A 15,876-nucleotide genomic window follows, 5' to 3' on the forward strand; every position below is an offset into this window, starting at 1 on the left:
GGCCGGCTGGGCCTTTCTGTGTGGAGTTTGCATGTTCTCCCTGTGTCTGCGTGGGTTCTCTCCGGGTACTCCGGCTTCCTCCCACCATCCAAAGACATGCTCATTAGGTTAGTTGGTGATTCTAAATTGGCCGTAGGTGTGCGTGTGAGTGTGAATGGTTGTCTGTCTCTCTGTGTTAGCCCTGCGATGGACTGGCGACCTGTCCAGGGTGTACCCCTGCCTCTCGCCCGATGACTGCTGGGATAGGCTCCAGCAGACCCCCGCGACCCTTAACAGGAATAACGGGGTATAGAAAATGAATGAATGAATGAATTTATTTATTGTTTTAACCGTTGTGTCATTTCCTGCAGGCTTCACTGTGTCTGTCTGATGTGCATCTGTGGAGGCTGAACCTGTTGCATGGCAGAAGACGTTCTGCAACCACGTTGTCTCACGCTCATGACTTCTGCATACCTGTTTTGCACTTTATGTGTGTGCGTGTACAGGTGTATGTGAAAAGGTCAGGGTAGGTAGCACCATAGTAACAGCCATCACAAGGGAACACAAGCTGCAGCAAGATCACGAGAGGCCTCTCCACCTGCTTTCCCTGGTTCGTTGAGTCTGAGGGAAAGCTCCCTCCTCTCACAGCTGATTGGCTGACAACACAAAGCCAGCTCTCGAAGTGGGCTGTCCTTGTTTCTCACCTGCTGCCGGCACATTTAGAGTAACTTACAGGAAACACTCACACATAATGACTTTCATAACTAGAACGCAAGGGATCAAGATTCACTGCCAGAGACAACATCTGAAAGTGTGTTAGTGTGCGTGTGTGCATGGTTTGGAAGAGTCAAATTACCACCATGAGTCTGAAAAACAGGAAGTTCTCTCTGGACAGCTCCGTGTGAGTACTCGTCTTTTTTTTATGTCCCTGTCACATCCTCTATGACTGAAGATAACCAGTGATGCTCGTGTTTTAACGTATCCAACAACATTAAAAAATCTATCTTAGCACCAGGTGTGGAGTGTAGTTTTGGTACTGTATGTGGTGGCTGGTTTACAAAAGTGAAAGTATCATCTGGACAGAGAGAGAGAGACAGGTCTACTAGGCTGACAGGTGAACTGAGCGGAGTCAGTATGGCTGGTATTTAAAGAGCTTTCTCAAGGACACATATAACAACTATTTATATTAGATATTAGATTAAATCCACAAACATCAACAGTTGTATATTCACTTCTTCTGCCTATTTGCTCTGATGCTAAATACATCCTTTCATTGATTCTTAACATAACAAATTGTGAATGAACAATGCATTTTTATTTCAAAATAAATAAAAAGCTTTTTTTTTAACTCTAACACATCCATCCCATTAGACTGAAACACACTCATTTAGTTCTATTTTTGTCTCATTTCATTCATTTGAGCTACCCTATATTGATCTCACCTGTGTGCGTGATATAAAATTGGGACCTTCAGCCTGACATTTATCTCCTGGTCTCTTGGGACAGCTCCTTGGATGGAGGTGGTCATATTGGTGCCAGAAGAGGCAGCAGCCTTTTCAGCAGCAAGAAAACTAGACACAGCCAGAGTCTGGACGAAGCCCGACTGGAGATGCAGGACCTGAATCACAGCCTCAATTTCAGCCGGCCCCTCAGGTAGACGCGGCAAACATTACACCGAGAGCAGGGGAAAGACTTGTACTGTCACCCCCCCAAAAAAACCCTTATCTAATTTGTGTTGTGCATCTGAATTCTTGGTGTCCTCAGGGAGGAGACCATAGCAGAGGAGAATCACGAGCGACTGGAGGGGCATATCAACAATCACGTGAGTCCGCTTCACATCCTCCTGCTTCTCCTTCATGGTTCACTGTGTGTTTTGGCACATTTTGTCACTAGGAAGGAAGAAATTAAAACAGCTACAAATGATTTATTTTACTCTAACGTTGTAATTAAATGATGATGTGAGATGTAAATGAAGTATTTCTGAATGCAGCAGGCTTCTGTTTTCAGTGGAAAAGTTTGAAAAACAAAAGATTCGGTTAGCAACTATCTGCAACCATGGGTGGTGAATTTTAAGCAAGGAGTTGGTAGGGACCAAAAAATGAGTGACAAAAAGAGAGAACAGGACTTACATTCTCCAGCTATCGAGAAACAAAACTTTGAGTACACGTTTATCACGTCAGACTAAAAGGTGTGATATGCCATCTTGTTTCTGCTGCCCCCGGGTGGCCACAAATATCCAAATCTCTGCGATTGCAGCCTTGAAGTCCATTTGAAACTGAAATAAAATCCCACTCAGCTATGTCACACTTTTCTCCAACAGAACTTCATGAAACACAACAAAAGCTTCCACAAACTGTTTGCAGAGATTCCTGAGAAGGAGAACCTGACACACAGTGAGTTGAGCTGGGGTTACTTATTTCCTGATATTGATTATGGAAATGCCTCCACAATGTGTCCTTTTCTCACTTTGTCCCCGACGTCTTTGCTGTCTGATTAAATGCCGCCTTAATACTCTGTTTACCAAGTGGTCTGGAGTGAATGCATAGCTGAGACGCATTAGTAAATGACTCGAGCCTGCATGCTGCTGTTGTCTAGGTGACACTGCTGGAGTGTTTTTATTGGAGAAGCCTATTACATAAGATACATAAGACCTTCAAACTGTGCCTGTGTGTGTGTGTGTGTGTGTTGCAGCTTTCACCTGTGCCTTGCAGAAGGAGGTGTTGTACCACGGAAAGCTCTTTGTTTCTGAGAACCATGTGTGTTTCTACTCAAGCGTGCTGCTCAAAGACACCAAGGTAACGCTCTTAGACACAAAGAAGCTTAATCCACACTGGTGAAAAGAGTAGAGTCTGAAATGTCATAACAGCAGTGGCTCTTATGTGGGTTTTTTTTCTAGACTCTTAATCACAATTAAGGCCAAATAAAGTGTTTTTATTTTATTTTTTTTTACCAACAGAACAGCCTATTGAGCTCACAAGGCCCACAAGATACAAAGGAAGAGTCAACATTAGTATTAGCTCTCCTGGGAGTTGACTTTCATCTTAGGCATTTAGGCTAAGCAAGGACTGGATATTTATATTATGTTAGGACCCTGAACAGAGAATAAAACATTATGCTTTTTCTTCGTCTTGCTCGTTTCAAGTCCCTTTGAGACTGCTCTAGCAAATGTAATGCAAATATAATAAAATATATGAAACTGTGAAGGCAGCCATAATAGAAAAGAGTCCTCTCATCACATTGCAGGTGGTGATTCCTGTCTCCAGTGTGAGGGAGGTGAAGAAATATAACTCAGCCCTGTCCATGCTGTCCATCCAGACTGCTGACGGAGAGAAGGTCAGACACTACAGACTTTTAAAAGATGCATATTTACACCGATTTAAGGACGCAGATCTTTGGTCCATACAGTAGGTCGTACAGAGCATGAAATCCGATGTGCATAAATGGTGTGGAGCTCTGTATTACAGATGTGAAATATGATCTACAGCTACAATAAATCCATTAAATCTAAACTAAAGCATGTATGAAATCTAAATAAATAAGTAATCAGACTTCTAAGATGCTCAGTGCCCTGGTTGAACCTCTCAGGGCTTCTGGCTCAGTTACACAGCATACACCTGCAAGGAATTGTTAATGTGAAACCGTCCTGACACAGGCGTCCCTCTCTGTTGTCGAACTCTAACACTGTGAACTCGAAACAGTGGATAAATCTGTGCTCAGAATGATACAGACAGATCGGTCCTGGACAATAGTCTTCGTCATTGGCTGTATTATGGGTTGTTTTTCATGCATTCTGCTGTATTTGCTGTTCGTTATGCACCAACAGAAAACAGACAATTTGCCTTGTCACAGCAGAAAAGGCCCAGGTTTAATGATGGCTCGGTTCCACGGAGCATACCAGTATAGAAGCATTCCTAGGGGTAACGCAGGCGTCATTAATATACCTGTGCCTTCTCGGCCGTGACGAGTCAAAACGCTGTGGAAAAACAAGTCCATCAATAAAAGAAATGATAGAACAGAAAGGAAATCTGATTCATATTCCTGCAGTGAAGTCGTATTGTGAAGCCAATATTCCATACTAACATCTAAACCTTTCTCCTGCCTGTTTTTCCTCTTTCAGCACTCATTTGTGTCTCTGAGGCACCGTGAGATGTGTTACAAAGTCCTCCAAAGTCTTTGCCTGCATGCACAGGTACTGTAGCTAGTCCCAACTGATACACATGCACGGAGAGGACGCCGTTTGTTAAGCTGTCTTTTTGTGTTTGTCTCAAACAGGGCGATAGTCCAAACGGCAGCCCCCATCTCTCCTCCGCAGAGAACGAGGTTGGCCATGACATGGTAGGTTTTGCTGCTCAGGAGATGCAGGGATCTCGTTGTGGTTAAGTCGGTGAAAGTGAATATTGCTCAGTGGCTAGTAGTAACTGTTAGCACCCATGTCCCTGTCCGCAGGTGTCCGGTTATTCCAGTTTGGAGGACAGCTTCGATCAGGATTTCACCAACGTCCACCTGGACAGCAGCTTGCCTCAGATGCCCAATGAAGATACAGAGAGCGAGATGAAATCAGAGGGAACACCGGCATGTTCTTCTTTCAGCGGCGTGCTCTTCTACATCTACATGATGCTGTGAGCGTTATTATCCTTAGGTGTTCCTGGGCATTTTAATTGGGTGGTACTTAAGATTATTTCTTTATTATAATAATTTTTCTCCACTTCTTTCATTTGACAGCTTCAGGCATTTTTAACACCACGCTTTTGCTACTTTCGCTGTACTAGAGATCCTGAATCCTTCTTCCACTGCTGTCTGTCTCCCTGCTGCTTGATACGCACACATACAGTCAACTGATATTGCTTTGTGCGACATGTTAAAATCAAAAGTCTTAAATGTTTGGAAAAAGATGCCCCCAGGAACACGGAAGTTAAAATATGCACAAGTGACTTTAATGTCTCGGGCTGGGACTTTTCTGTCAAACATCCTCCAGCTTCCTCTTCCCGTCTGTCAGCCTGACTTCTAAAGTGTTTTATTGCAAGACAAGACACAAGACACTACAAAGACTGAGGCTCAACAGAGGGAACGCCCACGCACTTAAAACACTATGTGTGCGTTTTGTTGCATGCAGAATGTGAAAACACAAATGTTTTTTTGGATGTTAATTTACTGGGCTGTCTCTGAACGCTCTCAAGGAAATAATCTAATCCTTGAGAAGCTGTCGTGTAAGTGTTATCACAAAATGTTCAGTCGGGCTCTGCACAGATACAGTTTGCTGATATCTTACTGTCAGAGCTGAACAGTATGTCCTTATCGTGGGCTGTGTGCGCTCAGCCTTCGATTCATTTTGCGTGAAGGATCACAGGGGAAGAATGTAAAATCTGAGGCCGTTACTGTCTCGCAGGCTCGTGCTGCTCCTGCTGACGTCCGGGTACATCGGGCAGAGGATCGTGGCCCTGCAGGAGCAGCTGAACTCTTTGGGAGCCCTGAGCGACTGGACTTCGCCACACAGAGAGTGAGTGGAAAGAACAGGAAGGCACAGAAGGACGTCTGTCGGCGAATGGAAACATGGCATGTGATATGGCTCGAACCAGTTCTGTAGGACTTTCTAAAAACATTACTTGAAGATTAGATACGATATGTTGCTCTACTGGTTCATGACAATAACCAGGAGCAAAGATAAATGATCGCATTCCAGGAAGGTGACACCCACTAGGAAATATTCAGTTTAAAGTTTGCCTATAGAGATGAAGCCCTGCACCACGATTGATCATTAACTTAAATCTTTAACTGAGCAGAGTTTTCAGAAGTTTTTGCATTTAATCTCTACTCCTCAAGGAGCTACAGTACAATTTTAAGAGCTGTGGTTAGATTCAAATTTCACAAAAGTGTCATTTTAATACACACTCATTAAGTACATTAGCAAGGACAAATGCTTTTTAATTTAACAGCACTAAACTGCACTGAATCTTAGCTTCATGAAGGTTATTCTTAAAGTATTTGTTTTTCATTTTGTAGGCTGAGGTTTGTAGTACTATTGAGCTGTACTGCGTTGTACCAACACATGTCTCTATTATTTTGACAAGCCCATTTTAGTCAGTAGTGGGCTAGGCTATATTCAATCCAGTTCAACCGCTCCACAAACCACATCCTCCACAATAATCACACCTTTGAATCACCACCTTTCTGGTGCCGAGTGAACATTAAACATTATAACAGTCATGAAGGAGGATTTAGAGCAGGACTGTTATATTAGGACGAGTTTGCTTATGAACTGGCAAGTAAGTGTACGATGTTATGGACTTGACATCCTGCCATTTGAAATACTTCAGATTTGCTCCACTTTGAGCCAAAAGTCTGTTTATATCTATAAATGCTGACTAATGAGAACTCCCAGTTTTTATATTTTTATATTTTTAATTCCTGTTTTGAATACATATTTTTAGACTGTGGTATTGCTACTATTATTAAAAGGTTAGTTCTTTCTTCACCACTGTCTTTTTCTCATATTTTTCTTATTTTCTTTCTTTCACAGGTAACAAGAAATGTAGCCAGAGGCAGCGAGCTGTGAAGAACAAATCCTTTCAAGAACTCAGTTCAGTGTAATCCAGTGCCATGAACCTCTCTGTTAAGATCTTCTGTACATTGATTCCCATTTAGTTTAGACAGCCCCGAAAAAAACATCTCAACACTGAATCCATTTTATATTGAGCACATCCTTCAGTGGAGCGTTTTGATGGAAGAATCCCTCACCGTTTCACACAACGTCCCCTCACAGTAAGAATGAAAGCCCTGCGTCAGAGCGGCGTCCTGCAGGGGATGCAGGTCAGCACAAAGTTGCTTTAGGGATGTCTGAACCAGGCCACACGTGGTGAGCTACATGGCTGACTGCTCGTGCTGGCAGGGCGTTATCGGGACAACGTTTTCTGTGAGGAGCACATCGATTCTCTGCTGACAGATCAAAAACTGAGGGGAGGCTCTCCTGCACAGGGCCATATGGAGGCAGCCTGCTGAAGCCATGTTTATTTCCTGGCCGGCGAACAGCTGAGCTCAGCTAGCAGAAGTTGCCGTAGTCCTGGCTGTCATTTTCTTGGATCAACACAACAGTGAGCACACTGGAGACAAGCTTAACATGAATATAAAAGAAGCACTTTGTTGTTGCTTGAGGGTTCACATTTTGTAGTTGAGCTGTTGGGAGTCTATTGGCATGCTTTCGAAAAAAGACTATTAATGACAATAATCGGCCAGCAGAGGGCAGTCACTCCCATTAAACTCGTTGAACTGGCAGCATTTGGTTCAAATGTACTTATTGGATATGGACATGCACTGAAGTAATATTGACCATTTGTCCAATAAATTCTTGACAATTTATTATATGCTGGGTTCATACATGTTTTTACAAATTTTCCATGACTTTATAATTTAAGAGACAATTATATGTATTAAAAGTATGTGTATAAATTGTGGTGTTAAATGTTTCTGCCAATTAGCATAAATGATGATGCTCTGATACGGTTTTAGTTTAAATAAAAATGAGTCAGGATTAAGCTGAAATTCATATAAATATATTGAATGATTTCAGAAGCTGTTTTCCATATATATATATATATATTTTTTTTTTTTTTCATGGACATAAAATCCATCATCAGCATCCATTGCTCGCTTCCAATCAATACGTCTGGAGCCATATTACATATGTGCAAATATTGAAATTCCGTATCTACTGCCTCTCAGGTCTTGCACACAATCTTGTTCCTCATGGACCGTCCAAAAACGTATCGACCGTCTGAAATCAATCCAGTCGGTTCCGTGTTTTTGTACATAAGTGATTTTATTTTGTTGTCCATAAAAAGGTCAAGATTCAGTCCCATGAATTAATTTCATTACATCATATTTTCAGTTCAAAAAAAGCAACATAAAGTTACAAATCATAATACAAAGAATAGAATAGTAGGTAAGTACAGTAACCATATAAACAGTCCACTAATATTGTCTACCCCCCCTCCCTCCCACCAATGCCCCACTCAAATTCTAGCACAAAACTCAACAATACATCAGTTAGTATCAGCGATAAAAAAATTCAGATAAATGTCCCGTTTTTCTTTTTTAAAAAGCGCTTCAATGTTCCAATGCCATGAGCTCAGCTTTACCCTCACATAGACTACACAATAGATAATGTCCCGTCATTTGCTCTGCAAAACACAACAGACATGCATACAGTTTGCACTGTTCAGCCCCCCAACCCCACCCCAACCCCACCCCCATCAATAAACATTCAAGGCCAGAGGATACAATATACGTCAACTATAGTGGTGCATCGATAAAACTGCAAGTTTCCAGCCTGTTTCTTTAACCCCGATGACTGAAATGTGGATTCCCTGATAACTCAACCTGTCCAGGAAACACTGTTCACTTCCAGAGAGAGGCAATAACTCTCTCCGAGTCTTCTGACAGCTCAGATCCCTGGTTCAAGAAGGTAACAGATTTCCATTATTCAAATTTCAGAGACACAAAGCACAGGATGAGAATGGGGATATTCCCTGTTTAAAGTGAGGACAGGAAGTGAGTGGAGTTCAGCGACGCTTCCGCTGCTTTCTGAGACCCTCTTGGACCCCCGAATGGAGTAATCCGCCCAGTGTTAGTTCAGTAAATGTTCCCTTTTAACAAAATGCAGCTACTACCACTGAAAGTGATGGATCTCTGAGCAGCAGGTACCTTCTCGTACATTTTTTTCAGGTCTGCACACAGGGCCTCTTGGTACTTATCCAAACAGGACACTTGTATCCTTGATGCTGGCCTTAACAACACAGTCAATAATAATGAAGAAGACACAGAGACTTACATTTTATACCCTTATTACACTTTGGATGCTTTGTACAATAGTGCTGAACTTAAGACCTGCTTTTGTCATGCTTGATCTGATATATATATATATAAATGTGTAAATATACTGTAAACTACAGTACGTGTATGTGTGTGTATGTTGTGTTTGAATGTGTGTGTGTGTGTGTGTGTGTGATGATGTGCAAAGGTATGTGTGGTGGAACCTGCACCACACCAACAGTGAGAGGCTCAAACATGGCTTGTGTCAGACATGAAGTGTGCTGCCACCCATAAGAGAGCTCCTGTACACGTAGGGCCACAGAGGTTCAAAACAGAGCTAGTAGGCATGATGTCCCTTCCTGATCCGAATCACATTATTAGTCATAACATTGACACGCATGGTTCTGAAACAAACAATCCATGGCCCCACACTACGACAAACACATTTGGATTAAATACATCGAGACAAAAACACGAGAAGAAAAATGTGCTGAGGGTGATTATGAACAGGAGGTTGACTAATCCCGGAGACGAGTGCCACTCCAACGTAACTTTGAAAGCAAACTGTGCTGTAAGACTATCAGTATGATCCGGACGAAGCATAAAATAGACATGATCTGTATTAGCTTGGTGAACTGAGCAGCTTCTTTGTGCCCTTAATCGTTTAGTGCGTCCAAATCCAACCAGAGCATCAAGTGATCACCAGAAGAGGAAAAAAAATATTCAAAAACTTCACTTCAGACTTGAATGTTAAATTTGGGAACCATGCAAATTTACTCTCTTGTTGAGGATTAAATTAGAAGACTGACACCTCCTTCAAAATCTGATGCAAGAACCAGCAATGTCCAGCTTAGCACTGAGGCTGGAAAGGAAAGGTAAACTCGACTGTCCACGGGAGACAAAATCCACCTAACAACCACTTCAAAGCAGCTCACTGCAGAGTATTTTGTTTCTGGCATGTTGTGGTTTTACGAGGTGTTGTGTGCTGGAATATTTCTTGTCTGAGTGCAGTGACTTCCTGGAGTGTCTACAGAAAAGTGGCATCAATTCAACTCTCAGTAGAAAAGCAAATAATCGTATTTCCAAAAATGTCCCTAAGTTTAAATTATTCCTGCTGTTACCAAGCCAGGGCACTCTAAACTTTTTAACATCACAGATTACTATACTTAAGAGCTATAGCTTTCTGTTTAGAACCAAGCAATCTAATGGGAGCAGATCTGCATGTCTATGCTCAGTGGATTTATGCAGATATTCTCAGGATGAATCTGAAAGACCTGTTTCCATGTCCACCACACAATCCCTCTTGTTAAGGAAAAAAAAAACAAAAGAAGGGCTGTGTGGCAGGAAAAAAGAAAAGAAACAGAGAAATCAAAATGATTCCCTGTAAAGATGGTGCTGCAATCCTGCGGATATTAAAAGGCTACAGCCAGGAAATAACATGGAAGGCGGCCTTTCTATGAACAGAAATGAGTGAAAATATGAGACACCCAACAGCCATACAAGCTATGACAGTATTCCAGGCTTCCAGGCAGGATTCCTTGTGTTTCTGCTGTAACTGCTGACACCAGAGGACAGGAGATGGACCCCCAAACCACACTAATGGAGTAAGTTAGTGTTGGCTGGACAACGACTTGGGAAACGCCCTGGCAGTCAGAGGGATGTCCATTAACAGGTAAACAAGGAGTGGAAGGGGGGAGGGAGTGCTTGACCAGCAGAAGTTTGTCCACTGTAGAGTAAGAGCTGGTCAAGCTGTGGAGGTATTCTTCATACATACACGCGAAATAAGAATAAAAAAAAAAAAAAACAATATTGATAAGTCTCCATCAGCCTCCTCCACTTGCAGCTCCAAGTCATCAGGATGTCCTTCATTTCTATCAGCACTCACACATACACACACACACGAGCGTGCATTATTCAGGTGTCACAGGTCCATGGAGATACGAATATACACGCTCACATCATGCATTCACCAACATGTCATAATTCATAATAACATCTGTGTGCCTTTTTCTTTTACACAGCACACTGATGTTAATTGACACATTTTAAAGCTGCACTTCGTCGCTTTCATGTTAAAAACTGCATTTGTGAAGTTGTTCAAGCTCCTTTCTTGTTTTTAGTGTTTCACCAACCCCACACAGATGAATACAGCTTATGAAATATTAAAACATGTTCTCACCTTTAAAACCGGAAACAGAACATGGGTTGTGTTTGTGTTTAACCTGAAGGTGTGCTGCTTCAAAGACACACAGATGTGACAAAAATCTCACATCCTTTTTTTTCCCTCTTTTTTTTTTTTTTTTTTTAGGTCTAATTCTCACTCGTACTCACTCAAACATGCAAACATACTCTTTTTTTTCCACACATGTACATGCACACACGCCACACACGGATTCATTCATACAAACACAGAGAGGCTGTTGTTTGTTTCTCAGGCATGCTGTGCAGCCAGGTCCTGGTTGATGAAGCGCCGTAGCCTCTCCAGGTACTGACTGTAAAGCTCAATGTCGTTGTGACCGGCTCCCTCCACCCAGAGGGGTTCCACCGCCTTGGGACAGCGCTCAAAAAGGGCGAGGCCGTGAGAGAAGTCGATCACCTCGTCCTCTGTACCGTGAATGATGAGCACTGGTGATGGGATCTTTGACACCTTCTCGATACTGGAAGAAAATTTGAGAAAAACAAGGGAATGTGATCAATTAATCCATCATAATAACGGATAATACTGAGGATTATTGACCAACGGCAATTATGTAAATACATCAGTTTGGGTGGAATACATCAACACATATTTAAATTCATCCACGTTTATGGCTCTCACTGCCAGGCATGAAGAAATGTACCGAAACAGCCTGATCTCGATATTCAGACTAACAGAACATCTGTTAAGATCAGCATCAGTATTTGGACAATTAGTGGGAAAATCGGCGGTTAGTGACTGGGAGCCACAGCTATGTCTGTATCTGTTGTGTGTCAGACAAGAACTAAACAAAGACTTTTTAGAGCAGATGATAGCAGCTAGCAGGAGAAGCTGCTCACTGGTGCATTTTGAAGAAGTGAGCAGTTTGTTTTGGCACATATAGACCAGTAACCAAACATTAACACTCTAAGTCTTAACATTATGCACATAAATAACACAACTGCATTTCCAATTATAATCAGCATTGTCGACACAAGACAGCAAGCACTAAGGTTGCAAAAAAACAAAAGAGATTGAGTAAATCTGAGAGACTATGTTGCTTCTATAACAACTTTGCCGGTCATCTATTAAAAGAAGTGTCTTTAGAACATGTAGATGGACAACAGAAAACTTATGCCACAAGAGACGTTTGCCATATTTCTGTATAATAGATTTCACTGTAAATTACTAAATTTAAAAGAGCAAATCTGTCCAGTTGACTAATTCCCGTGTCAGGGAGGGAACTTACTTAGGGAAAGCATCGAAGCAGTACGTTTTCTTGGTGTCGGGGAAGGCCACTCTCATGCCAGACGTGAGAGGAGAGTGGAGGACCACAGCAGCACACTCAAACCGTGATGCCAAGTCTACTGTGGGCACCGTGCCGATGCTCTGTCCATACAGGATAATATTCTCAGGGCTGATGCCATACCTGAGACACAAGCAGTCAGATGTCTGTGTAAATACTGGAACAAGGGACCATTAAATTGTGCAAATGTTGTGCATGCTGTTTGTGTGGCACCGGTTGCTTTTCCACTTAGCATGTACCCCAGATTAAATGGTCTGTGTGTGCAAGTTTTCTGAATGCAACAAACAAATAGCAAGACACGCATAGTGCAGTTTTCCTGAATTACTGCTGAACTATAAGAAGATACTCCAGTAGTATCTAGTCGCTCTGCTCTGTAGAGCATGTATGTGGTGAACATTTCAAGCAAACAGAATTCTTTCTCAAACATATAGCTGTTACTTGAGTTGGAAAGCCAAGTGCAGGAGCACAGCTAATAGGCCTACGTCACCTTGAGTTACAGTAGCCATTGTGTTTGCTGCGACTGCTAATCAAACTCACAGTAATCCAGTGTACACAGATAAATATGCAGGGTGATTACATCAGAGGCCAAGTTACCACGGGTGGAGGCTGCCAATTTGTGCGTATGTGTTCGCTTGGATCAAATATCAAAAAGTGGGATGAAAATGTAATTTTTAGAAAGCTACAGAGAGCTTCAACTAGCTGCCCCTGATACACAGAGTTTTGCACAACTCCACATTTCCCCACATCTCTGCAATGAAGGGAACAGAAGTGCCAACTCAGCATTATCTATTAGCCACAACAGTGAGCTCAAACAAATCAAAATTTTCAGGGTGCTCTTTGTTGTAACTTGGAAATCACTTCACATAGAGCACAATATGTGGCAGCCAGTCATCAGCCTGTTTGATACCGAGCCACTGTTTAGCTGTGACTGGACTGGCTGATGGTCAGAAAGGGGGTACTTTGATCTCATCATTGAAAAAGTTTGTGTAAAACTGAGCCAACCAAATGTTATTTTCACAAAAAGTTACTGACCATTGAAATGAGTGAAACTTATGATTTATCAAACAACTAGGCTTCAATGGACATTTGGTGCTGGTGGGCTGTTCATTTTGGAGCCAGTAGGGACTGAAACACAGTTTCTGAGTGCTTACCGGGAGCGCAGGGCATGCCAGGCCGCATCAATGTCGGCATAGAGGTTCTTCTCAGAAGGTTTGCCAGTGCTAACACCGTAGCCTGAGTAATCATACGAGAAGATGTTGCAGTTGATGCGTGTGCCTAAGCCAATGTAGAAGCTGCTCATCTGGCCAAGGTCTACTGCATTACCATGAGAAAACAACACTGTGAATCTAAAAAGCAAAAGACAAAAAGGAAAGAAAGAGGAAGAATATTAGTCCAAAAGTCTGGAAGTCTGGGGTTGATGGGAAAAATGGGATACACTCTGTGTGACTGAGACCAATGTTTGTCTAAATACAGACAAGCAAGGCTGTGATTTGTTCAGTCTCAAGGTGTTCGAGGGGTGGTGTGTCACTCACCGGGCATTGGGAGCACAGCGAATGTACATACATCCAACCCTGTTCCCTCGGCTTGACCTGGTCAGGAATACATCTGTCACATCCAGCTCTCTCTGCGAGTATTGAAACTCTGCTCTCTCTGTGAGATGTAGCTTCCACCTGCCCTCACTGCCACCACTACTGCTGCTGCCGGCGCTGCTACCACCAACTCCTCCACCACCTGCTCCTGCTCCTCCTCCTCCTGCTCCTCCTCCTCCTCCTCCTCCTCCTCCTCCTCCTCCACCGCCGCCGCCGCCGCCTCCACCTCCACCTCCCCTGTCACCGCCACTAGTAGTGCTCAGCCGGGAACGCAGTCCAGGAGCTCCAAGGGAAGGGATAGCAGCCGCAGGGTTGGACCCAGAAGCAGTTCCAGCTCCAGAACTTGGATCTGGGTCAGGGAGAAGAGCATAGGTGGGCTCTGGGGGGAGGAAAGCCAGTTTGGCTGCAATGCGGCTGGGGCAAGGGGGGCAGCAGAAGAGGCAGCATAGCTCTCGTATGGACAGACCGTTCATCTTCTGCTAGAAATATAAAGACAAAGCAATTAGGTGGCAGAAGACCTATGTAAGAAAAGCAAGAGAGAGGCAGAGTGAGTTTCCCAGTGTGTTCTTAGCATTTCACCAAATTATTATGTTTTGGTGAAATACAAAATCTATAACATATAACATTTGGCTGGTTAAGCTTAAGAGAAGACAAATATTTGAGGAAAATGTTTAAACTATTACCTAAAGGTGAACCTGTCAATACTGATGCACCATAGTAGCCTGCTATCAGTGTGTTTAGATTCAAGATTCAACACGACTTGAATCTTGAATCTAAACACACTGATAGCAGGATACTATGGTGCATCAGTATTGACGGGCTCACCTCAGCAAGTAATCGATTGATTGATCAAACACTCTAATCACCTCACAGAAATTAAGCTGAGGAGTGTGTTTCACAGTCAGGAACAACAACAACAGAGTCTTTTACCAGTTCAAATTAATACAGAAAAACACGCTTACCACCTCTGCTAAACCCTTGCCTGGTTGAAACACTTTGCAGATAATCTGTTATTCACATACCTGGATTCAGAAATCCTAAGGTCTTGGATTCAATTGGCACACAGCGGTGCCAAGGCCTTCTGGTCTAGTCACTGAGCCAGCTGGATCTAGATAAAAAAAATAAAAAATTTAAATAGATAATACATGGGAATGGTTCGTCATGCAGCAACACACTGTAAACAGCAACATAGAGTAACAAAGGCATGAAGGCATCGAGTTGCTCTGTCTCTAAAGCTTTAAGGCATCCAAGCTTTAGTCACTGATTTGTAAAAAGAAAAAAAAAAAAAAACATTAGGAACCAAATGACATTTCACAGACACTGTGCACAAAAGTCAATAGTATCCTGGCATCACAGGCACGAGGAAGAGATAACCTTAATGCAAATGATGTGACAACGTTGATTAATTGTGAGGGTTACACGTCTGGTGATGTTAACATTATTATAACGTGTATTATGACCGAGCATCATTTATTAACTACGGTTGATAACATCTCACTACGGAATGAAGGTGATTTAAATACCGTGGACAAGGTTGACCAACAACCCCCAACACAGACACACAGAGCGACTGATATGCTAATGTTAGCTACATGGTATATTCACCTTTAATGTTAACCAGTGATGTTGGCTATATAACCGGAGCAGGCTAGCGCCGCAAACATGCAAATAGTGAGATAAATAAGGAACGCGCTGCTGCTATAATTGGACATTAGTCACTGTACAGGTTCGTGCCAGCTTCCAGTCAGATGGTCATCACTTATCGATAGCAAGGCAGCCAGCTAGCGGCGGCGGCTAGCTAGCTGGCTAGCCACGGTAGCCTCAGAGCTAGCTACTTACCGATTCACAGTAGGTTGGTATGCAGGCTGGCGTGCTCCTATATGTACACAGAAGCAGCACAAGACTTCGAAAATCCTTCTTGTGTCTGGACATGGATGGTTTTACTCAAGTGTACTGACAGTTGTCGGTGGATAGCTAGCTGAAATTCATGACAACCAGTTATTTTTTAATTTTTTTTACTA

At 42.7% G+C, this 15,876-nt stretch overlaps 2 protein-coding genes across 6 annotated transcripts; one reads left to right on the forward strand and one right to left on the reverse strand.

Annotated features, from left to right (window-relative positions):
• Positions 1–245: 245 nt before the first annotated feature.
• Positions 246–7,311, forward strand: LOC311489034 (GRAM domain-containing protein 2B-like). 3 transcript variants are annotated; one of them, XM_084545929.1, is made up of 10 exons: positions 246–880; positions 1,486–1,801; positions 2,300–2,372; positions 2,671–2,774; positions 3,223–3,312; positions 4,097–4,168; positions 4,252–4,314; positions 4,426–4,598; positions 5,366–5,476; positions 6,497–7,311. In XM_084545929.1, the coding sequence occupies exons 3-10, from the start codon at positions 2,306–2,308 to the stop codon at positions 6,498–6,500; spliced, it is 684 nt and encodes a 227-aa protein (XP_084402055.1). In that variant the 5' UTR covers positions 246–880; positions 1,486–1,801; positions 2,300–2,305; the 3' UTR covers positions 6,501–7,311. The 3 variants fall into 3 exon arrangements, with proteins under 3 accessions (XP_084402055.1, XP_084402056.1, XP_084402057.1); XM_084545930.1 differs by lacking the exon at positions 246–880 and having other exon boundaries at positions 1,429–1,801; XM_084545931.1 differs by lacking the exons at positions 246–880; positions 1,486–1,801 and having other exon boundaries at positions 2,220–2,372.
• Positions 7,312–8,225: 914 nt separating this feature from the next.
• LOC311489524 (alpha/beta hydrolase domain-containing protein 17A-like) lies at positions 8,226–15,876 on the reverse strand. Of its 3 annotated transcripts, none has more exons than XM_084546642.1 (6): positions 15,695–15,876; positions 14,878–14,963; positions 13,799–14,331; positions 13,418–13,612; positions 12,210–12,389; positions 8,226–11,441 (listed from the first exon to the last, which is right to left on the reverse strand). In XM_084546642.1, the coding sequence occupies exons 3-6, from the start codon at positions 14,326–14,328 to the stop codon at positions 11,216–11,218; spliced, it is 1,131 nt and encodes a 376-aa protein (XP_084402768.1). In that variant the 5' UTR covers positions 14,329–14,331; positions 14,878–14,963; positions 15,695–15,876; the 3' UTR covers positions 8,226–11,215. The 3 variants fall into 3 exon arrangements, with proteins under 3 accessions (XP_084402768.1, XP_084402769.1, XP_084402770.1); XM_084546643.1 differs by having other exon boundaries at positions 13,799–14,334; XM_084546644.1 differs by lacking the exons at positions 14,878–14,963; positions 15,695–15,876 and having other exon boundaries at positions 13,799–14,857.

This window comes from Chelon labrosus, assembly GCF_963514085.1.
Source record: "Chelon labrosus genome assembly, chromosome: 6".
In the NCBI taxonomy this organism is placed as follows: Eukaryota; Metazoa; Chordata; class Actinopteri; order Mugiliformes; family Mugilidae; genus Chelon; species Chelon labrosus.